The 22,483-nt window shown below is 38.0% G+C and overlaps 3 protein-coding genes across 3 annotated transcripts; all 3 read right to left on the bottom strand.

The window, feature by feature from the left end:
- Nucleotides 1-406: 406 nt before the first annotated feature.
- Nucleotides 407-5,856, bottom strand: LOC114525352 (dymeclin-like). Its single transcript, XM_028546610.1, is given in 20 exon segments — nucleotides 407-946; nucleotides 1,067-1,183; nucleotides 1,272-1,454; nucleotides 1,561-1,666; nucleotides 1,754-1,848; nucleotides 1,953-1,988; nucleotides 1,990-2,067; nucleotides 2,151-2,276; nucleotides 2,644-2,746; nucleotides 2,875-2,950; nucleotides 3,218-3,391; nucleotides 3,692-3,795; nucleotides 4,006-4,131; nucleotides 4,231-4,294; nucleotides 4,441-4,503; nucleotides 4,616-4,758; nucleotides 4,835-4,928; nucleotides 5,321-5,373; nucleotides 5,619-5,679; nucleotides 5,682-5,856. Coding segments are annotated over 20 exon segments (2,022 nt in total). The 5' UTR covers nucleotides 5,758-5,856; the 3' UTR covers nucleotides 407-802.
- A 131-nt stretch (nucleotides 5,857-5,987) lies between these two features.
- On the bottom strand, nucleotides 5,988-13,319 carry LOC114525318 (MYCBP-associated protein-like). Its single transcript, XM_028546572.1, has 26 exons — nucleotides 12,947-13,319; nucleotides 12,621-12,796; nucleotides 12,336-12,445; nucleotides 12,194-12,252; nucleotides 11,994-12,100; nucleotides 11,864-11,890; nucleotides 11,671-11,742; nucleotides 11,339-11,414; nucleotides 11,152-11,224; nucleotides 10,993-11,039; nucleotides 10,835-10,898; nucleotides 10,663-10,745; nucleotides 10,463-10,593; nucleotides 10,221-10,354; nucleotides 9,590-9,812; nucleotides 9,434-9,509; nucleotides 8,926-9,227; nucleotides 8,575-8,607; nucleotides 8,397-8,495; nucleotides 8,085-8,212; nucleotides 7,765-7,883; nucleotides 7,576-7,658; nucleotides 7,390-7,459; nucleotides 6,993-7,048; nucleotides 6,533-6,625; nucleotides 5,988-6,345 (listed from the first exon to the last, which is right to left on the bottom strand). Exons 1-26 carry the CDS (start codon nucleotides 12,999-13,001, stop codon nucleotides 6,256-6,258), a joined length of 2,586 nt encoding a protein of 861 aa, XP_028402373.1. The 5' UTR covers nucleotides 13,002-13,319; the 3' UTR covers nucleotides 5,988-6,255.
- A 521-nt stretch (nucleotides 13,320-13,840) lies between these two features.
- Nucleotides 13,841-22,059, bottom strand: LOC114525317 (glutamyl aminopeptidase-like). The gene is made up of 20 exons (XM_028546571.1): nucleotides 21,230-22,059; nucleotides 19,753-20,032; nucleotides 19,297-19,417; nucleotides 18,821-18,975; nucleotides 18,398-18,511; nucleotides 18,158-18,292; nucleotides 17,885-17,950; nucleotides 17,705-17,770; nucleotides 17,250-17,410; nucleotides 17,066-17,154; nucleotides 16,556-16,680; nucleotides 16,336-16,391; nucleotides 16,112-16,259; nucleotides 15,944-16,023; nucleotides 15,680-15,775; nucleotides 15,387-15,563; nucleotides 14,826-14,966; nucleotides 14,479-14,560; nucleotides 14,172-14,321; nucleotides 13,841-14,089 (listed from the first exon to the last, which is right to left on the bottom strand). The coding sequence occupies exons 1-19, from the start codon at nucleotides 21,916-21,918 to the stop codon at nucleotides 14,181-14,183; spliced, it is 2,922 nt and encodes a 973-aa protein (XP_028402372.1). The 5' UTR covers nucleotides 21,919-22,059; the 3' UTR covers nucleotides 13,841-14,089; nucleotides 14,172-14,180.
- Between the last annotated feature and the right edge of the window lie 424 nt (nucleotides 22,060-22,483).

Below are 22,483 nucleotides of genomic sequence, written 5' to 3'. Positions count from 1 at the left end.
CAAGGCTAGTTTCCACTCAGGAAAAATCTCCTTTGGATCGGAACGGACAGGAAAATTTCCTTTGTCGGTGAGTTCTCAGGCGGCGTTTATACAAAGGAATCTTTCCTGTCCTGTCCGATCCAAAGGAGAATTTTCCTGAGTGGAAACTAGCCTTCAGAGGTGGCAAAACGAAACGAATATTATTGAAATACCATTTGTTCTAATGTCCATTCAATACACCAGGGGCCAGTTATATACTTAAAAGACTAGTTAACTTTCTACTGTAGTTAGGGACAGAATTTGCAAGTCGATTCGTGTATTTCTGAGTTAACTAGAATTTAACTATGCAAAATGGAGTTAAAGAGTTTTATACAACCTGTCCCAGTTATTTTTGCAATTTCCTACGTCGTTAAAATATATTCCTTACAAAATATGACCATATTTTCTACATTCTAATTCCTGTACATTATTATGTTGTGGGAAACGTTCCAGTTCTTACAATCCCGTATATCGTCCTTATCAGTATCAAACATTCTACGTCTTTTGCTTCTAAACATATTTTGTCTTCGCCGGCGTAAAACCGCTATTCGCAGGGTTCTCGACCGTCGAAATTCACAGGTGGATTCTAGTGATTGATTGATTTGCGACCAATTACCATATATTGCGCGCTTTGCGTAACATTTTGCAGATAAAAGTGACAGCTCCGGAGTATTGAGTAGTATGTGTTCAGCGGTCGTCAAGGGCTCCACAATGAATAAACTATAAATCTGGTTATCCGCAGCTGTTCATTGTCAGTGCAAACAACAACAGATTTAGCCGGCGGCTATGTTCCTGGATGGAAAAGCTGTACTCGTTCAGGATTCCAGTATAACTTAGCAGATTTGTAAACCAGCGACCAAACGTAAGGAATAAAGAATTCCTCCGGTTGCTCCTCTTCCACATATTTGAACTTCAGTTCAGGGAATTTCTAAATAAAAAAATACAAATTTGAATGTTGATGAACAAAGCCCATCCAATGGGGGGGGGGTGTAAATGGAAAAATTAACCCAAAGGGGGGGGGTGTTGGTGGAAAAATTAAGAAACCAACCTTGAGTCTATCTCTTGGCCATTGTAGTGTGCCCTGTTTGATAACATCCAGTACGACCTGAACTGACAACGTCTGCTCCGGATGTTGCTCGAGACGAGCACTGAAGAACGCCAGAACCTTTGAGAAGAAGAAATATGGCGGGATCTTTGAATGTAGGAATGAACTTCACGCTGAACATCTTTATGGACCTCGAAAGGTATCTTACCGTGTCGATGTTTTGAATAATATCGTGAAACGTCGGGTGTGTCCTGAACTGTGCAAACAACTCTCGCCTGTGCAGTAAAGTGTACACAAGATTCGGGTTATGATGGAGCGTGTTTGTAAGACACGAGTTTATTATCTCCAGAACCATTCGAATCACTTCTTCAAGGATTGCCAAGTCGGAAACCTGTGAAACACATAGAAATACACGTAGTTTAAAACAGTAAATTTATATCAGACGATCGTCGCATGAATCATGATTGTCGTCTTGCTTAGTTTGCTAAAAAACTTACAAAATCTTGCGGAAAATCTTCCTGCATGACCTGGTGGGGATTTTGCTCAGCCTGCTTGATCTGCTCTTGCACGCGGCCATGTTTTTTCGCCAAAACTGCGTACAGGCTGTTGATAACAGAAGCGAACTTGCATAAGTGTAAACGAACGAGAAACACAACACTGGTGTCAGAAAAGACACATTGTTTTATTCACCTGACAAGTCGTTGGGTGACGTACGGGTGCAAGGCATGGAATTGTGCCGACATATTCGCCAAGGCTGCAAGACAATTCGTATGAAGGTATTTGTCCTAAAAATCGGAAAGAGAGTTAGAAAAACGTCAAAAACAGAGGGGGGGGGGGGGGGATGAAACAAAAAACCAACAAACAGCATGAATCAGGGGAAAACACTAACCCTCATCTTAGTCATATTATATTGTATCGTTCTTATGGACCACCAGGACAAGCATTCCTCCTAACGTGATGTTATTCACAACACGATCCGTAAACCAGGGAACCTCTGGTAAAACCTGAAAGCAAGAATAACAAATATCTCCTATATCTTTCTTTGCTGTGGAATTTCTGAAAACTCAGCGGGAATTTTAACTCCTACCACTTCATGTACGGATTTGTTGAAATTCTCGTCTTGACTCAAAATTAATAAAACGATCAACGCCATATAAATGTGATGCGAGTTTTGCTCCTCGGCTGTATACAACAGTTTTAAAATAGGAATGACCTAAATCAAAGGAAATATTTGGTCTAAGATTTATATACGTTCAAGCTGCGGCGAGTTGGCCCGATTCAAACAAACTTTAATGATATAAAGGTCTGTTCTCACGATCCAATTTTGTTCGATTCAATTCACTTCTGATGGATGTTTTATAGTCCGTTGTCTTGTAATGTATATCAGCAGCAAATCCACTAAAAACTTAACACAATGTACCACAGCTTCATCAATAACCGACTATATTTCATATGTCAGAAGTGAATTGGATCCTAGAAAATTGGATCGTGTGATCATCTACGTCAAAACTTTGACATCGTGCAACAGCGTATAGTCTCTCAACCGCGGTAGATATTAAGCGGCCAAGTTCATTGCTTACCAAATTATCGATGTCGGTTCGCGACAGAAGATACGAGGCTATCGTAGGATTACGATGCAGCAACAGATATAACAGCAATGTCGTTTGATCTGTGTGCAGTTGACTATAGATTGGAAACATTTTATCAAAATAAGCATTATTTGGGAGAAAGAGAGAGTTAAACAATCCCCCCAAATCAAATCCATCCCTGCTGATATAAAATGTCGTAGGTTCGTAAACAAAAAGATTTACCTGCATAGAGTGGTGTAAAGTACTCCAGCATTCATATAAAAGGACGCTTGTTCGGTATCCTCGGACGAGGTGCCGCCTAACAACACAAAGGCATGCATGAATTTGACTTCCACTGTTACTACCGCTATGCCTATCCACGCTTGTGGGTGATTGGTTAATCTGATAGAGTTATCGCATTCGCTTAATGTACCCTCAATGCTTGTGGTAGTTAAATCTGAACAGTATTATATTGTTTACAGGTTTGCCATGTATAAAACTGGAGCCTGCAGTTGCTCCCAATTCCGTACGGCTTCAGTTGATAGTGCGGGCACTTTTGGGGGCAACTCAATAGAATCAAACCAACCTTTTGGTTTCGAGTTGGTGAACGTAAACAATGCCAGGCGATATAGATTTAATTTCTTTTCTTGAGTGCAATGATTTACCAAGATCAGAAGAAGCAATAAACTTTGATTTGCAAGCAATGCGTCGTCTTGTTCCACTGTTTCTTCTTCGCTACCAAACCACGACATTAACGTTCCTTCAAAAATGACGCACTTCACATTAGACAATATACACCCAATAAAGTCTCCAACTTTAGAGGGATGTATTTTCTTCATTTCACAATATTCTACTGGCAAACTTTCGAGTTAACTAAATTAGGACGCTCTTTCAAATCATGGTAAGAAAACAACTTAAGATCATTTCGATGCATATTTTTAAGTGAAAATAGTTGTGCTTGACCATATCGTTTTGACAAGGAGCTATCGAGAGGGGCATTGGACCAAATGACAAAGTTTTTTACTCAATAAATATGAAGGGAAACTCTTCAGTTACTTACCTATAAGTCCTTTTCCGCGAACAGACTTCAATTCATCTGGTAAAGGTTGCTGTTTGATGTAGTGTCTTAGGAGTTTCATCACTAACTTGTCACTTCTTTTTGAGCTACACGTTCGGAGAAAAAACTTCAGAAAATCTGATATTTGAGGAATTTAATGCATTATGAGGTATGTTTTTGAGGAAATGCTAAAAATAGGTACAATTGCGTACACGCGTGTTTCTATAACCGTATCTTTAGAGACATGGGAAAGTATTTATATTTCTTCTTAAGAGCTGAATTGAAGACCATTATTTGGTGATGTCAAACCATCTTACCACTTTCCATTCATGACAATTTGATAGATGACACTGTTTGAGGAGGCATCCGGATCAAACATTTGTACAGAAAGGAATATGATCAGCGTGTTTATTGCCTCCAGCAACAAAGCATATGTTTCGTCACTAGAAAACACAACAAAATAATATCACATCCTGAAATCTGCACAGTAACCATCTGCAGTATCATTGAAAGAAACAGTATTCAACACATGTTATTTTTACCTATATGGAATTTCTGTTAGTATTTCAACCAATGTATCAATAAAGTCATCCAGAAGACCACACTCTAGAGAAATGAATTTGGCACCAAATCTGTTTATATAACTCTTCTACATCTAACCCCATGCAATCTTCACATGCTTTTCTGGCAGGGGGAGGGAAACACCTTGATGTTCCAGTACCGCTTACAACCCCACTACAATAATTTAGTACCTTGAAATTTACTATTGTCAGGCGATCTTTGAATTTCTTGAGAGACCTGACCGGCCAGCTTTCCTAAATATAAAAAAATACTTTCACCTATTCAGTATTCTATTTCTGCATAAGGAATTTTTATTGATTAGTGTGTGAATAATTAACCAATGGACGAGCTTCAAAGAATGCAAACCTCTTTGAAGTTTTGATGCCTGGGCCAAAGTAAATCCTCCAAAATGAACAAACAAATCCTCCTCTCTTGAATGTTCAATGAAATATTTCACAAAACTTCGAATCAACAACAAGCAATTGAACACTTCCCAACACAACGAAGTACTACACAAAATTCAAAAAAAAACATTTAATTAATTTGTATCCCAAAACTCATCTTCAATCATTGAATATAACATACTCAATCTTTCCATCGCATTTCCTCAATTCTTCAACTTTCCTCTGACACAACTCAACCAGCGTGATAAAATTTCCAGTTTGTAAATTGTTCCGAGCTGCAATCAAACAAAAATCTTTCAGAAAACACTGAAATGGAAACTTTTTATTCCCTTCTTATTTGTTCTAACAATGTTACAACATTCATGGCACAAGCACTTTGCTTGCATCCCTAAAACTGCCGCTTGTTGCCCCAGGTCCACCACACACTATCACCAATACTACTCTGTGAATTCAGAATTGAAATTACCCTGGAGTACCCATCTCTATTGATATGTTAAGATAAGAGTATTGGAGTTGTTTGATTCCTTCGTTCATTCAAGAATAATAGACATCGAAATACATTAGACAAAACCTTTCTTCTGAACACTTGCAATCTAATACGACTCTGAATGACAAATTATCAAAACAATAATACTACAATGCATTTATACTACTATGCAAACAATACCTAGATTTAAACAGAGTTGTTCTGTTGCTATTTCCAGCAATTTAGCATCGGATCTACAGAAAAAAAGAATGTGTTCAACAATTTTTCCATCGATTATTAAATAATAACAACAACTGTCCCCGAACTCTCGGAGTGTTTAGAAACGTCTATATAATATTGTGTAGATTCCTTTGATTAATCCATATGATTCCTTTCTGTCGGACTTAAATCAATATACGTGATACACAGAAAGGTTTCACTTGTTTCTCATCCATATGATTAAACATAACAGTCTGTTTGAACAGTTATCAACACTCACATGCTGTATATATTTGCAAAACTGAACGCGAGCAGTTCCTCCCAAAATTGACCCCTTTCGCGATACTTTCGGTTCCTACAAGGCGCTTCAGAAGAACGTTTTCCTTTAGTTCATTTATAGAAGATGGCTTCGCTCCCATTTCCGAGTCTTTCACGGCAACAGCGCTTTTCAATGAGTCAAAAATGGCAAAATTTTATTTCGAAATGGTTTCATTCTGATGAAAACATTGGGCGGCCATTATTTTCTTACGTAAAGCGATGACGTCAACATTTTTCAAGTAATTTCCATTTTTTTCACGCGAATAGCCGCCGTTGAGCAAAAATAACACAAAGATTTGCAAAGATTTCACAAAATGACTTTAATGCTCATGATTTATTTTCGCGTCTAAAATGCAAACAACTGTATGTTATAACGTACATATATATGCTATATGTTATGTAAAAACGACCAACGTCTTAACCCACTAAACCACCACAGCATTTGTCGAATGGTATTGTTCTTTATTTGACTTAATCCTGTCGCTATGAAAAGGTCAATACTCCTCACCGTCTTCGAACCATCGGCAAGCGACACGCGAGAAAAACCCAGCAACGTCCTGGTCGAGGTTACGTACAACCTGGATTATGAAGCTAGAAAATCAAAAATCTTTTCCAGTTCTTGAATTGACTTGAATGTCTTGAAATATTCCAGCAATTCTGTCAACAGTTTCGCATAAGATTTCGTATGCCTGAGAAAGAAAGAAAAAGGATATCGATAAATAAATATCGAAAAGGAGCCAAATATTTAAGTCGCTCAAAAAAAAACTCCTACATTCCCTTTACTAGTATGAAAGGTGGTCAAAACTACAGAACCAAATATGCAGAAGATTTGCTTTGTGTCTCTCCAGGTTAGAAGATGCGCTTGCAGGCACATACCTGAAGGAATAGTTTTTCTTTATAATAATCTTCTGTAACAACACTGACAGTCTGCGCTGGTGATAACGCGTCTGATATTGTCATGACAAAGTTCTGAAAAAAAGTCGATGAATGAGAGTGGAAAGTATTCTAGCAGTTTACCGCGGAGCTTGCCTTGAAGAAACTCGAACAAAATCAGCTGTCTTCAGGCGAATAGATGACGACCGAAACAAACAAATTTTATACTTGTTTTTCTTATAAATTTGCCAGGATGATATCACAATTACATATAAACGAACACAAATGATTGGACTCAGCGCACAGATCCGTAGCTACGTCTTCAATTATAAGTTCCCACTCACTCGAAATTGAAAATTAATTTGAACATCAAAGATTTTGGCCGGCGATATCAAAATGTTTTGGCTTGCAGTCTGAACGTGCATGTGAAGCATATAGATGATATAATAGCGCAAATACATACGTTAGCCGTCTCATGAATATCCTCAGTTGATAACTTAGCTTGTGCGCTCGAGGTACCTGCAAGAAAGAGGCGCGTATGCATACAACATCAACAATCATTCACCCCCTCCCTGTTTTTTAACCCTCCCTGTTTTTTAACCCTCCCTGTTTTTAAACCCTCCCTGTTTTTTAACTCAATAATAACTGGGATTGCCATTTTAATTGAAAAAGTTGGTGATTACTGGCTGTAGTCAAAAGTTGGCGGTCCAAAATACACCCACCCAAAGCTGACTCGTTTGAAGGGTTTGTCACATCCCTGAAAGCTAGGGTTCCATAGTTAAAAAAATTACATCTCTCAAAAGTAGAATTGCATTTGAAGCTTGCAATTGCAAAGTGTAACAGGGCCTGTACAGCGTTACCTGAACCTCTGGCAGTGGGCTTTGTCTTGTCAGTTGGTGTTTTTAACTTTTGTGTGGAAACTGGTCGTTCCTATGAATATAAACAAAAATGTCAGTCAATGTTTTAGTTAACAAAAAGACTCGTACTCATTTACACAACGTTCCGTTTTGGCACAAAACTTGGTATAGAACTGGAAACTGACTTACTCCGGCTTTCTTGTCCTTCTTGCCGTCTTTTTTGTCCACGTTCAGGCGACCAGGGTCAGTTTTTCTCGACTTCTTGTCAGGTGCTATAGCAATAAGTTAATTTATTATCAACAAAATTCCAGACGGCTGGGACGTTGTCAGCCTGACATATTACGATAATAGAGTAATACTGTACGATGGGTAGTCTACCTTCGTCCGCTGCCAAAGATGAGTCTTCTACAATATCTTTGACAGGTAATCCCAGTGAAGTTCTCATTGCATTTGACTTTGCAACGAGCTGATCGACCATATCACATAACATTGTGTAACTGCGAAAAATTTGAAAAAAAAATGAAACTCAAAACGACGCCAGATGACCGAATGACCAACATTTACTGCACACAGAATACGGTACCACCATGTACACATTCAAAAAACGTATTCAATTCTAAAAGAGTAATTGGGCCTTAGTTTGCATTGTTGCATCCAATATTTAGTGAAAAAAGCAGCAAGCAAAACGCAGCACCCACCAGGTAGAGTACATCTCTTCATTATTAGGAATTCGTGGAGGAAAGGATAGTTTATTAACGTGTTCATTCAATCTGCACAGATATCCATCCATTCTTTCATCGTCGTCGTATGTGTGTGCTGTGATGAGCTATAAATTTTAAACATATCGAAAATTTAGATGGGCATTCGCAACTAATTACTCGTCCACATCGGCCAAAAGAGGAAAGCAGCAAGAAAGAGTAAAAAGGCATTTAACGCAAGGATATCAAGATAGACAAGAGATGATACTGGGCTATCTTATTCAAAATCATTTCATTCATTACAGTACATACCTGACGCAGGGAGAGCAAGCTAAGATCCCAATCACCTTCCGGGTCGATATCATTATACAACTGTTTCAATTCTTTGACAATCTCCTCATCGTAAAACACCTAACCATGGATGAATATTTCAGTAAAGGAAGCAGATAAAAAACATGATATTTCAATGAAGCACTTATCGAGGGATTACCTCTGGATTTTTTCGTGCGAAAAGCTCTTCGTCCTGAATATGAAATATGAACATTTCAGTTGAAGAAACAGAATGAAAATAGGAGCTCAGAGAGAGAGGCTGCAATACTTGCGTTCGTTTAATTACTATATACTTTATATTATCAACTTCAGATAGTCACCTCTCAGTTTAATACGGTTAGTCTCTAATACAGTTAGCTACATCTCAAATACAATCACCTGAGTCTAGATATCTCTATAATCGACACCCCTTTATCACGCAACCTCGTACCCAGGGTCTTTACTCCCCCCACGAGTAAAGACCCTGGGTACGAGGTTGTTTATCACGTACGGCATACTCTCTTAAACATACCGTAAGATATGCATCTATAGGGCTGCACGGCCTCTCTGGAGTACGAACACAATCCAGCATCTCATTTAAGATACTTTGAACGATCTGTCTTGCTTGCCGCTGACCAAGCTCCACTTCGAGCGCTGCTCGTTTTTCCGCATTTAGGTCATCCTGTAGGGCCAGTCCTTTTAGCAGGACTCGGATAGCCGCTCCGCCATTGAGAACGGGTTGTGTGTCCAGTTGCCATTGTTCGCTGAACATTCCGGGATTGGTTGATTTGAATGTGAACGGAAATCTCAAAGTATCGCCAGGAAGAATGACACCTGAAGAAGGTAACCACAGGTTTAACTTCAAGAGGAGGGAAAGGCGGGGCGGGGTCGTGGGGGAAGGAAGGAAGGAAGGGGGCGGGGGTGTGGGGAAAGGAAGGAAGGGGGTGTGGGGGAAGGAAGGAAGGGGGTGTGGGGAAAGGAAGGAAGGGGGCGGGGGCGTGGGGAAGGAAGAGCGCTCACACTCCACATTTCAAACTCACCGCTGTTTTTATCAAAATAGAATCTTTGTTCTTGTCCAGCCAAACTTGTGCCAAGTGTATTTTCCATTGGCACATACTAAACGAAAAAGTGTTTGAAGATTCAGAGAAGGTTTAGAGATTGCAAAATAGCTACTGATAGATAAAAAGTTTTCTTACCTTCCACGAATAATAAACGGCTGCGCTTCCGTTATTTTGGACTTCCAAAATAGACACGACTCTTTCTTTGACCTTGCTCTCTAAAACGACCCTGCATGACACACCTATCTCGCCGACTCTGTTGTTTGTTGAGCCATTCCACGCAGCTGAACGACCTGCGATCATTAACGATGGACCGAAGATTGGCTGAGGATAAATATCTGGATGCATTGATAGAGGATCGCTGGAAATTATAAATGTTGCGTAAAATATCACCTCTCAATAGAACAAGTTTCAATATAGCTACTTCTCTATCTTTACACCTCTACCTTTTTAATATGAACACCTCTCTAATATGGACGCCTAGCTCTCTAACATGGAAACCTTTCTAACATGGGAACCCTTCTACTATGGACACCTCTCTAATATTATCACATATGCATGGACACCTCTCTAATGTGGACACCTCTCCAACATGGGAACCTTTCTAACATGGGAACCCTTCTAATATGGAGACCTCTCTTAAATGCAGACACCTCTCTAACTTATGGGAACCTTTCTAAGCTAGACCTCTCTAATATGGACACCTACTAGTGTGAATATCTCTCCAATATGGAACCTCTCTAATAATCTCTTCTCTAAGATGGCTTACATTTCATCCTGAGAAATTTTATCGATCAGTGTTGTAACAGAATCCATTTTTGTTGTAGGACTGTCTTGATTGTTTGTTAAAGTGATATTTTCATTGTCCACTGATTGACCAACTACTTCCAGTTCTTGAAGATACTATAGGATGATAACAAAATTACTTTTATTGAATCGCTTATGTTGCCAAGAGTATGATTTGGAAGCTAGGTTTTTCTATAGCTGGATCATAGTCATAATATAACATACTGGTTTATGTGGACAAAGTTCTTCAATAAGGTCTCTAAGTTCCTCTTTGCGTTGGTGAAGATACTCAGATTTTCGCCAGGGATGATGGATCAATGTGCTTCGGTATGACTCAGTATCTGACCAGTCAAAACCTTGAAGAAGATAATGATTTAGCAATCAAGACACCTCTACAACTCCCATGTGTATGGCCCAAGACTTACCCATCTCCTTTCTAACCGTAATCGGTTTAGCAACATGTTCAACCACTGGTGGATAACCTCGTTCAGTTTGTGTCAGCGTCATGCTGTAAAAAACAGTGGTTTATTTATCAGAGAGTGCTGGACAATAAATTATTATTTCTATTATGCTCTAACATATAAGCTAATTCCGTACTGAATTCCAGTATCATCATCGCCTATCAGTTCTGCCTGCTTCCAAAATTCACTTCCAATTCGATCTGAAAATGTTTGTAAAGAACAGCTATAGTTGCATGATATCTGAATGTTTGTAATGATGAATTATATTGCTGTGGAAAGGTATTTCAAACTTACATCCTTTACCATAATCTTTTGCATGAATACTCCTGTCAATCAAATGCCTAAAAGGACAGGAAACATACAGCAAGACTGAATGATTGTAAATTCACAGTAATCCATGTTTTAGTGTATATAAATTCTATTGTTGATAAATATTGTTATCAATTAATTAACCTTTCTTCTTGGGTTGTACGATACTCTTCATTCTGATTCATTCCTAGCATTTCTGTCGACGTATGTAGCAATCCTAAATTGTAATATTTTCTTAAGATTCGTTATGACAGCTAGCTGTTGTGAACTAAAGTAATATGCTAGTAAAAACTTAGTGATGTTTCAGTACAACATCAAAACAACTACTCACTAGCTAAATTGCCTTGTTGTTTTCTTCTTTTTGACATCTGCCTCTCCCAATTGGTCAAAGCATTTGACTGATCCATCTATATAATTTGATTAAAAGATAACATCTTAAATATAACTTATTTTATTATAACTAAAACATTAATTATCAAGAAATTTTACTGCTTGCATGGTTAAATCCATGAGCAAAATATTTAATACATGCTACAACATATTCCTTATTATCATATGTATACAAGAATCATAGTTCAGATTAAAATTGAGCATTCGGAAGACAAATGTGTTTATTTGAAGTGCTAAATGAAATATTAATTGGTATGTAGAAAAAAATCTTACATTTGGCTTATAGATGTGGGATGGAAAGGTCCTTCCTTTGATTATTTTGGTTGCCGGAGCTGGAACATGGCTCTGATCAATAAAAAAAAGAAAAATAAGAAAAAAACAAGATAAAGGCTAAAAAATTACATTACATCCACTACAAATTACATTCTGTGATGCATGCCTTCTAAATGTTTTCCAAAATGCATACCTTTTCATTTTGTGACATTGGAATTTTCTAGAACAAGAAATTTTTAAAAAAAATTGTGATTTGAAACAGCAATGCTAGTGGTTATACAATAATTGTTAATTGATTATATTGCTATTGTTAATTCAGTCACCTTGGACTGAAGACTCTTCTCATTTTGCTCTCTGAATTCTTGCAAGGTTCCAAGAATATGATGTTCAAAGAAGGGAGTAAGGTCATCAATGCAAGGATCTTTGCTCTCTAAAGTTATTGCCAAAATTAACTTTCTAGGTACCCATACTTTTGAGCACCATACATAATTTGTGTCTTCAAGTTTAGAATGAAAATGCATACCTAATTTTTTATAACTGTCAAATTCAGGATCTTCATTTGCAGGATGGGCCACAGTAACACTAGAACGTTTATTGAAACAATTGATACTTCAAACATAAGTTACTTCACTGCAGATAATACTTAAAATAAAAACACAATTTACATTTTTCCATTCTTTGTTTGAGCATTAGACAGATCTTTCATCTTGACAGATTTTCTCACCGTTACTTGACGAGATGACTTCTCAGTTACGGGACGTTTTGGCGGCCTGTTCTATAAATGACAGTGGCACATATTAAAACAACAGCATGGTGAAAAGAAATGGTGTAGTCCCAGCGATAGTAATTTGTCATTTTTCTTTGTCTAATAAAGCAGGAGAAGTAGATAATCTCGCCGTATAAGGATAGATAAATGGTGGTAAGCTAGTTGAATTAAATTAAATTCAAACCTTTTGTAGTTCTTCAATATTCACAGCGAGTGAGTCAATATCTTCTCCAGAGAGAACATTGTTGATTGCTTGATTTCCCTGCCCTGCTTCATCTGCCACTCCGGCTGACGATGGGACAGGAGTTGGAACTTTCTCAGGTGTTTGGTCACCTTTCTTCTTAGCCTTCACCGATTTATCTACAAAACATGAAACCATTTCCATTAATCGACAAACAGCCACGTATTTGACCTGTCAAATGAGCAAAGCTGTTAACAATCTTTCCTCTAGAGGAACCAAACAACGATTTATCTTCACTTCTACTAAAATCGTAAACTCTTCAGTTTTACCTGTTGAACGTGGTCGATCTTTCTTGGATGGTTTATTCGACAATTGTCTGTTCATCTCGTACAGTACCACTTTGAGAAGAAATTAAAATACACCACCTCGTAATTCTTTATCCGAAAATAGTCTTTATTCAACGGAAAACAACTGAAGATCGCAATAAAACGACAAAAACACAATTTAATTTTTTTGTTTTGTCCGCCATTTACATTTTGCACTTTAAAGTAAATGATTACCATGGCAACGAGTCGTGCTTGTCTTCGGTTACGCCATGTTACCTGTATTATAGTGGATCAACATCATAGGATGTCAGTCAATGTCTGTCGATTGTTTTATATCTCAGTTTTCTATCATTCAACCCAAATACTACCATTTGCGTTCAAGCTTGCGGCGTGCGATTTTAAAACGTACGTTTCACGTTTCAAAACGTAGGTTTGCCGTTTCAAAACGTACGTTTTGTCACGCCCCCTTTCATGTTTGGGTTATTTGTAAATACGGTTTTAAAATACTGAATGCAGCTATTTGAAAAGAGAAAATTGCGCATATATAAGTTTACTTTTCTCACAGAATAAGGTTCCATTTGTAATTCTTGTAAAACACTTCCGCAAACGTTACAAATGTAATAAACCTATTTTTGGATATTAGCTAAGTTCGTTTGAACTTCAAAAACATGTCAATTTCATTGTCTAAACATGGCAGGGGGCGTAACAAAACGTACGTTTTGAAATGGCAAACGTAACGTTTTGAAACGTTAAACCTACGTTTTGAAACGTGAAACGTACGTTTTAAAATCGCACGCCGCAAGCTTGAACGCAAATGGTAGTAAAACGTCAATACTCCTAAAGGAAATAGTTTTCCTCAAGAGTGGGAGCATTCGAATCAACCTTAGAACATGGGAACGCACTTCTTATTTAACTTTATATATTTGTTTTCTTTTCCTTTTCACAAATTACTTGTACGATTATTTCACTCTTTGTGTGTAAAAACACACACAGCTACTGCCTACACTATCGTTTTGATTCCTTTTCATTACTAATACAAATAAAAACACTAGATCTTACTTAAATCTATATCCTCTTTATCTACGCTACACGCCATAATGTATCCTTGTACACCTCGTCTTTGTTGTGAAAACAACTTTCCTCGCTCTAAAATGAATGAAAGATGTTATTTAGTTAGAATTAAATCCTCGATCATCGTGAATGCAAATATACTAAAGGTCCAAGGTACCTTTTTTTGTCAGTTTTTGTCCAGAAAATCAGCAATAGTTTTGGTGCTTCTTTCCACCCATTCTATGTTAGACTGAATACGTTCAATAGCTTGATCTGCAGACCTTTTACCAGACCCTAAATCTTTCCTACTTTTGAAGAACGCTTTAACCTGATAAATAAAAGACGATCAATGCTAGACATATATTAAACTTATCACGCGAGGTAAATCAGGTAATTAATTTTCGGCTGCAACTCTAAAACCGCGCTCAGGAGCAATGATATATATCTATACGGTTTAAAATTATACAACGAAAACAAACTCTTACATCTTCCAGGTCAATCTTAGTGTTCATCCATGATGTTGTGGATGTGATAACGGTCGCAAATCGGAAACTACTTTTGGCGTATCTAAAACAACCAAGAGTCAAGAGTTTAAATATTTCTGTGTTTCGGGATCATCGCTGCCAGTTTGGACTGTTTGGTGCTCTTTTTTGGTGCTATATTTTCTCGGAAAAATGTTCCGCTCAGAACAGATACCTCAGCGAAACCTGACCCGAATATAAAAGCTATTATAACTGTTGTTCTAGAGTCCCTGTGGTAGGTACCCTAGCTCCACAGGGTTGAAAATCCATTAGGAAAAACAGATTAAGAAAAATCGGTTGTTAATGTATACCTGTCGTAAAAAATGTCCCAGTTTTCCTTCAAGAATTTCCATGCTAAATCTCGCCCCACAACATTTCTTGCCACATAACTGACAACGGTGACGGTGTCTTGGTCGCGAACCTTATCCTTTTGAATAGAATAGCGCAAAAACCTGGAAAATATTTCAGTTTCTGTTGTTCATCATTCATCGAATATTACAATTATAATTATTATAATTTATGACTTTTATGATTTCGTTTAGTGATCTAATTTGAGAAGAGTTACCGACTTGTTACTTGTGAAAATAGAAATAAAACGAATTACGAAATAAAACAAATTGCAGCCGAAAATAGACATCAAAATAAAACTAGAGCCGAATCGCCAAGAACACAATGCTTGCTCCGGAAATGCCTACTGTAAGTATGCTAACGTTACACTGCCTCAATGAGAACGTGCAATGTTCCTCGTTCGATGTATGTGATGAAATAAACTGGCTGTTGGATTAAGGTTAGGCTTTAGAGTAACACAACAGACCGGGTTATTAGCTGTAGAAGTTTTAGTTTAGCTGAGAAAGAAAACGAATTAAACTCACCTTTGAAGAACCCACGGCTGTTTCGAGCCTGCCAAGCCATAAAGCAATTTACTTTTCTCTGACGCAACCGTCGCGTTGAGAAATTTCACGAACAACTTGTCCCATTCTTCGTAACCAGTATTGGCGATGCCATGATAATAAATCATGCTCTTCAAATCAACGTCAAGAGTTTCATTGCTATATAAATAAATATCTGAAAATATAAGATCCCTCGCACGGAACAAGGTTACAGCATCAAACAACAAGAGTTGTAGTGTTTCATTTGTTCAAACAATCGAGGACAATTTACATACTTGTTAAGATATCCCAAGAACAAATTTTTTGCCTTTTTGTTGGCTTCTTCATTTCCGTAAGAGCAAGCTGCGCTTAATATCAAACTGCGCATATATCTAAAATATAAAAATGAAATTGTTATACCAGGAACAGAATTCACTGGAGCAAAGTAATTACTGCATTTTTACAGGTTAACTTGTGCAGGATGTATACAGCATTTTATATATACCACCTCTATTATAAGCTGGTATAGGTAACTTGAAAAGACAATACAACCAACTTACACTTCTAAATGTTTGTCGTTTCCTTTGTTTTTCCATCCAACATCAACTATTTTTTTCGAGATAATATCAAGCATATATTTCTAAAAGAAAATAGCGTATAAATACCAATGAAAAATCAATTGGGATATTTTCCTATCTGCACACGTGCGTTTACTCTTCATTTCGTACCTGGAATTTCCCAAAGGAGTCCTGAGTACTCAGCATTGTATCAACAAAACCAATAGCTGTCATAAATGCCCTCCAAGGTACATATCTATCCTCGTCTTTTATATACGAAGAGAGATCAAGAGGGATGTCATAGTCCAGTTGACCAGCTCTGAAATCCCGGCAAGAACGGTTTAAAACTTCAGATGCATCCTTAAATTATTGGGATTAAGGTAATCTAAACTTACCTCGCTAGATTAAACGCATCATCAATCAAACTAGTTCTGTCAGCAGACGATAGTACCTGAAACGGTTTTAAGATATTGGCGAACGTTTATACATAGAACTCTTTTAAAGTTAATATATCTCCCCTCATAGTTAGGTTAAAGAAGCTTTGGCAGGTAATGGGTAAAAAAAGGAATGGAATTGTATATACACAAAGACGTAATCACTCGATGTATGAAATACCGTTTGATTATTTTTTAAAACGTTTGATAGTTGTTCCCAGTTTTCTCTCTGATAATTCACTCTGTAATATCCATACTGCCCGACGTTCGCTTTTATCCATTCGCCTTTAGGCCAGTCGAATTGGACTAAAAATATCACAAAATATCATTATTTTATGGCTACAAAATGTCATTATTTTATGGCTAGTGTTTGAAAGGAGTACTGCACATGTTAGTCTTCAATCACAGTGGGAAATATTCGTGTATAGATAAAATAATTTGGGTATAGATGAAAAATTATACGTATTCTTCTGTATTTTGTGTTTTGGGGGAGAGGTTTCTCCCGCAGTGTGTCCGCAAGCCACGTACTTCAAGCCTACTAATTCTATTAAGATAATTTTATCTGTGAATCATTATTTTACAGCATTTCACAATTATTTATACCTGGGAGTGAGAGTGACCTAGAAATGGCGGATTTTCGCCGAGAAATAGGCGATTATTATTAAGTTAAACCAGTTTACTTCAGTCATACCTGAACTTCTGTTCATCCAAACTATTTTCTGATTTTTCACATTCGAGTTGCCTTCAGTAATGTAGTTTAATTTGACAGTCCATTTGTAGCTAAAAACATGAAGAAATGGAGGAGCTAGATTGACATCCATTGGCAACAACGTGAAAGTCATACAATTACAGTCATTTTAAAGGTCGTGCCTTACTTAAACGGCGAGGGTTCGGTAACCTTGGCCTTTGGATCAAGAAGAAAATGCTTCTGGTCGGCATTTCCTTTGCCTGACCCAGCTCTGGTAATGTTGATCACAGGATATCCCATCTGTTCTGTCCAGGTTTCCATTAAGTTTGTGACATTATAACTAGATCTCTGCAAGGCAATCAAATGTTAATTTTGCGATATATTCACAGGGGACAGATATGCAGAGGTAAAATCTTTTAGCAGGATGTTCGTCATAGAAAAGTCAAAATAGACTTTTTGACCACCTTTTTCCTTGTCAAAGGGGAGTGAATGTATCATACAATTAATGGTCGTAAGATATCTCGCCTGCACCACTCGCATCCTCACGAACACCTCGTGTGGAGGAAAGTATCCTCCCCCCCTTAATCTTATTTCGTCTTTTGGTCCCATGGATGATAAAATCAAACAAAATAAGTTACTTGCATTACTAAGTTCGGCCCATAAATCCTTCGTTTCAGCGCTGCCAAACTTGTTTACGATGAGATAATTCTAAATACATAGTTAAGTGTCAATTTTCAACGTCAATAAAAGGCTGCACGATTATTCATTTTAAGAACAGGCAAGCGTTTGTATTTCTATGGAAGTATATATTGGACTACGAACTTTTAAACCATCTTTGAACTTCTCCTCAGTCAGGAAATCTGACAACATTCTGATAATTGATGCACCCTAGTAGAAAAAACCCAAATTATTTTAAGAAACCACGTTCAGGCAAGCATTTGTTTTTGCTTTTGATGCGAAATGAGGAATCGTGCTCGTCTCCACAAACTTAAATTACCCAACTACTTCCTAAAAACAAAACTACAAGTTACATTACAGTGACAGCCGACTAGTTAACTTTTCTTATTTTTAAATACTGTTGTAAGATTTACAAACCTTGCTGTATGTTATGGAATCGAAAACAGTCTTTATTTCTTCAGGGTCATTGACTTCCACTTGTATCGGATGAGAAGACGCAAGCGCATCGAGTCTAAAGGCCCGATGAAGATCACTTGTCAAAAACTGTTCTTTCTACAAAAAAGAAAAAAAGATCGTTCTTCGTATTCCCGATATGAGAAAACTCAATTATTGCAAGATTTACCCTTGAGACAGCGACTACTCTGCTCGACTACTTACAAATTCCCAGTCAGGTTCTGCCTCATGAACACCAAGATATTCCACGTAGCTTGCGAATCCCTCATTCAACCAAATATCGTTCCACCACTTGCAAGAAACCAAGTTTCCAAACCACTACGGAAAAAGCACGTTAATATTCTGATAAAGTGTCAAACATCTTTTTAAGATGTACGAGGCGGGGAGGAAGTGTAGGCCACACCTTGGGTTGGGCAGAATTGTTAAGCAGTTTGTACTCAGGGGCGTAACTAGAACGATAATTGGGGGGGGGGTGTTAATATTCATATATTCAGTTCTGTTCGACGGATTTCTTTTGTAAGTGCAATAGCTTACAATAGAAATCTGTTGGGCAGAACTGAATATATATATGAATTTCGCATCCGGATCCAGCAAGAAAACTAGAACCTTAGCATCCCACGTCCTTACCATATGTGCTAACTCATGAGAAACCACCAGAGCAACTCTTTGTTTGTTCGTCTCAGACGACACGCCCGGTTTATACAACATCGCAGTTTCCCGATATGTAATTATGCCCCAGTTTTCCATCGCCCCAGAGTTGAAGTCGGGTAGAGCAACCATATCTATCAATTAGAACATCTTTAATAGCACATGTATACTGTGAAGATACTGCACATAAATTGTACTATAGTTTCATCGCCCAGACGGATGAGCAATGATCCGTTTCTAATGTAAATTAGACCACAGATTTTGACATACCCAACTCTCTACTAAAGACACTTTAGGCAACTATATACAGGTCCCCAGAGAGACTCTACTGTGACATAACTTTATGAGTCAGTGGTGCTGAAACTTAGTCAACAAAAAACAAGGGCATAACCGGCGCGGAGCGAGAAAGTGTTTTCCGTTATCCCCGGTCAACAGCACAGCAAGTCAATCATTACCTTGTTTAGGTAAGGGAAACGGCACTCCGTAATACGTCTCAAGATACGTTGTCACATTTTTTCCAATTTTCAATGCATAGTCTGAATCATTATATTGTAAAGGTGTGGCCCAGGTACGGAGCTGAAACATCAAGTTAAGTTCATAATAATATTGAATCATCATCTCTTATAGGTGTGACACATTCTGGTCCATGGTCAGTCATCCCTAAATACACGAATTTAATCTTTGGGAGGATTAGGATTAGGTTTTACATTAGGTTTATAGTTGACTAGGATTAACCCCAATTATAAAACTAATCTTAATCCTAAGGTAATCTTAAGGGTTACATTCGCCTATTTAGGATTCACTGAACATGGAAAGATATTACCCATATTTTCCCGCAACCCAAAAAACAAGTGTCCGCCCTCCCCTTAAGCACAAGCTAGACCTTAAGAAGACTAGAAGAGACTTCTTACCGTAATGTTACCATGCTCGCCTGTCTTATCTTCTAGATACTTGAAATCCGAGACGATCATCCCCACCAGGTAAGTTGGCATGGGGACTGACTTTGCGAAACGTGTTAAATGACGGTTATTTCCAACACCCACTGAGGAGACCTGGTTCATATTGGACAGTGCTGTGTAGTCATCACGATGTTCAATGCTGATGGTGAACGTGGCCTTCATAGCCGGCTCGTCGAAGCAAGGGAATGCTTTTCTTGCGTCAGTAGGTTGAAAGTCAGTGGCTGCAAGTACTCTATGGGGTGTAATATACTTAAAGTTAAAAAGTTTGTTCAAATTTGTTCAAACAAATACTACAACATACAACTAACGTATATCTTCAAATAACATCACTTTTAGGGAAGAACAGTTTAGAAATTTTCATGTCAAGGCCCGTTTATTGCTGCTTTTTGCTACATTTACACAGGACCTGAAGAATTTGGCCGAAATATACGTCGGTCCCTTTCCGTCTAGATCTGTTTTATACACGGAACCGTCAAAATTTTCCTCTATCTTGAGTGTTTGCACGATAACTTGTCCTGTTTAGTGTTATGGAGTCTCTCATTTCTTTAGTTCTGTTGTTCCCGCGTTAACAGAAGACAGAGAACTCCAGGAAAAACTTTTAAGCAGATCCCAAGACAAATGTGTTCTATACGGAGTAAACGCAGGGTCTTAATACTTGGAAAAGAACAAAGGGGATCCTAGTTCATGTAGCCAGCTGTGTCTCAAGCGCGAAATATTTACGTTGCAGGCTTGCCGACGACACATAGCAAAAACGTAAACTTCTCAACGTGACCTCCTTTCTTTATTCAAGTCCCGTTACCGGGTAACCACTTCTGGAATGTAAATTAAAGTAAATCAACTCGCCGAAGTGTCGGTCGGTTGTGAAATCGTTGTAAATTGATATCACTCTTGAACACCAAACCTTGCGTACGCACCATTCTTTACCACTAATTCCGTATTTTCTTACCAATAGGTAGATACCCTATTAATTGCCTCTTTGCACATTAAAATTTGTGTTTTTTGTCAGTTACACAGTCAATTATATATTTATATATAATTATATATACGACTTAATTATAACCACCTGTTTTTTTAAACCGTTCTTGTAGAAAGGGAGAAAAAATAGACGAGAGGCCTCGGTGAATATTTACTATTTTAATGCGCTTTCAATAGGATTAAACGAAATAGGAGGCTGCCTTAATTCCTACGAATTATCGCCTGTTTTATTGAGCATTCAAATGTTTAAGCTGCCTCAATGCTGTTGTTTTAGCACGCGTAGAATGACTGATAAAGAGGCAATAATGCACAGGTTATAAACACGACCAAACGCACCAGCAAGCCAGATTTCTCAAACAACACACTACATACATGCGCATTGGAAGACGGTGTAGGCTTTATATTGATTCGCGCCAAAATAACTGCTGGCGGCGGGCGCTTATGAAGGGCTAACCTTTCATTTCCTGAGCTATCCTTGTATGTACTTTTATAGAATCCGTTCAGCTCTTTGGTTTCGATATTCGCCACAAAATCCAACATCAATGTATACTTTCCAGCCGTCAGAGATTTTGCAAGGATCACGACATAAAATTGCCTTTTCGGGGAGGAAAATTCTCTCTTAATACTCAGCGATACTCCGTCGAGTTTCACAACAGTCACTTTAGTAATATTGATCTTATTGATGTGAAACAAAATCTTGTCCGTTGGATTCAATACATTGATGGAAATGTTAGAATTTCCAGAAAAATTCAAAGTGTCTAGGTAGACTTTTATGAGCATGTCGTAATGTATTGGAACCACGTCGCTTGGTAAACGTATTTCATCCCATGGTTCGTTTGACGCTGGGGTAGTTTTTGGGGTAGGCTTCGTGGTTATGGGCGGTTTTGTACTTTTAGATTTTGTGGGTTCAGGAGATTTCGTGGCATTTTCACCTCCAGCTCCTTCTTTAGCAGCGCGGACAGCTTCTTTAACCCGTTCATCGCATTTATCCTTTTCTCTGTTTGCGCTGAGCACACCCGATAGCACGCCAACTATTATGATGACAAACACCACGGCTACAACAAAGATTATCATCCTGTTGTTCCTTGCTTTGCTGCGAATACCATCGTCGATTACCATGTTCGATTTGGAAGAAGAAGACATCTTTTATGGTTAATCCGCTTTACCGAACTGTTTCCGCGATAGTTGGCCTATTATCATTCAATACAACACGATCCTGCGTGGTAGACGTAAACTTTATGCTCAAAATAGGGCGTGAGGACGGAAGCCGTTGAATGCTTGGAGCACAATATACCTGCGATATCATGTTTCAAGTGAGTACACATTATATGTTTGATAATGTTACAAGAATGACGCAACTACGCGGGAATCGAAACTGCAATTCCAATAAGACGTATGCGTTATTGAAGTTAAAAAAAAATGTTTTGACAATAGCCATGCATAGAATACGAAAAAAATTAGAAAGTGCGTATACGTATATAAATATAGGAGTACCGTAATAGGATGAAATATTGAGCGATTAATATAGTATACATGTGGATAAGTAGGATAACACGGCAATATATTACGCCATGTAAAATATATCAAATTACAAATGCAACATGTGGTATCGTATGCTTGTTCCGTTACCGTCGACACGATTCTGATTTCTAACGATAATGTTTATATAGTTCAGACAAGCGCAATCTCCTTGGTCGAGTTTTCGATT

The sequence above is a fragment of the Dendronephthya gigantea genome, unplaced genomic scaffold, assembly GCF_004324835.1.
Source record: "Dendronephthya gigantea isolate DGI-Jeju-01 unplaced genomic scaffold, DenGig_1.0 000034F, whole genome shotgun sequence".
Lineage (NCBI taxonomy): Eukaryota > Metazoa > Cnidaria > Anthozoa > Malacalcyonacea > Nephtheidae > Dendronephthya > Dendronephthya gigantea.
Note: the sequence above shows the minus strand (reverse complement) of the source record. Positions and strands in the feature narration are given on the sequence as shown.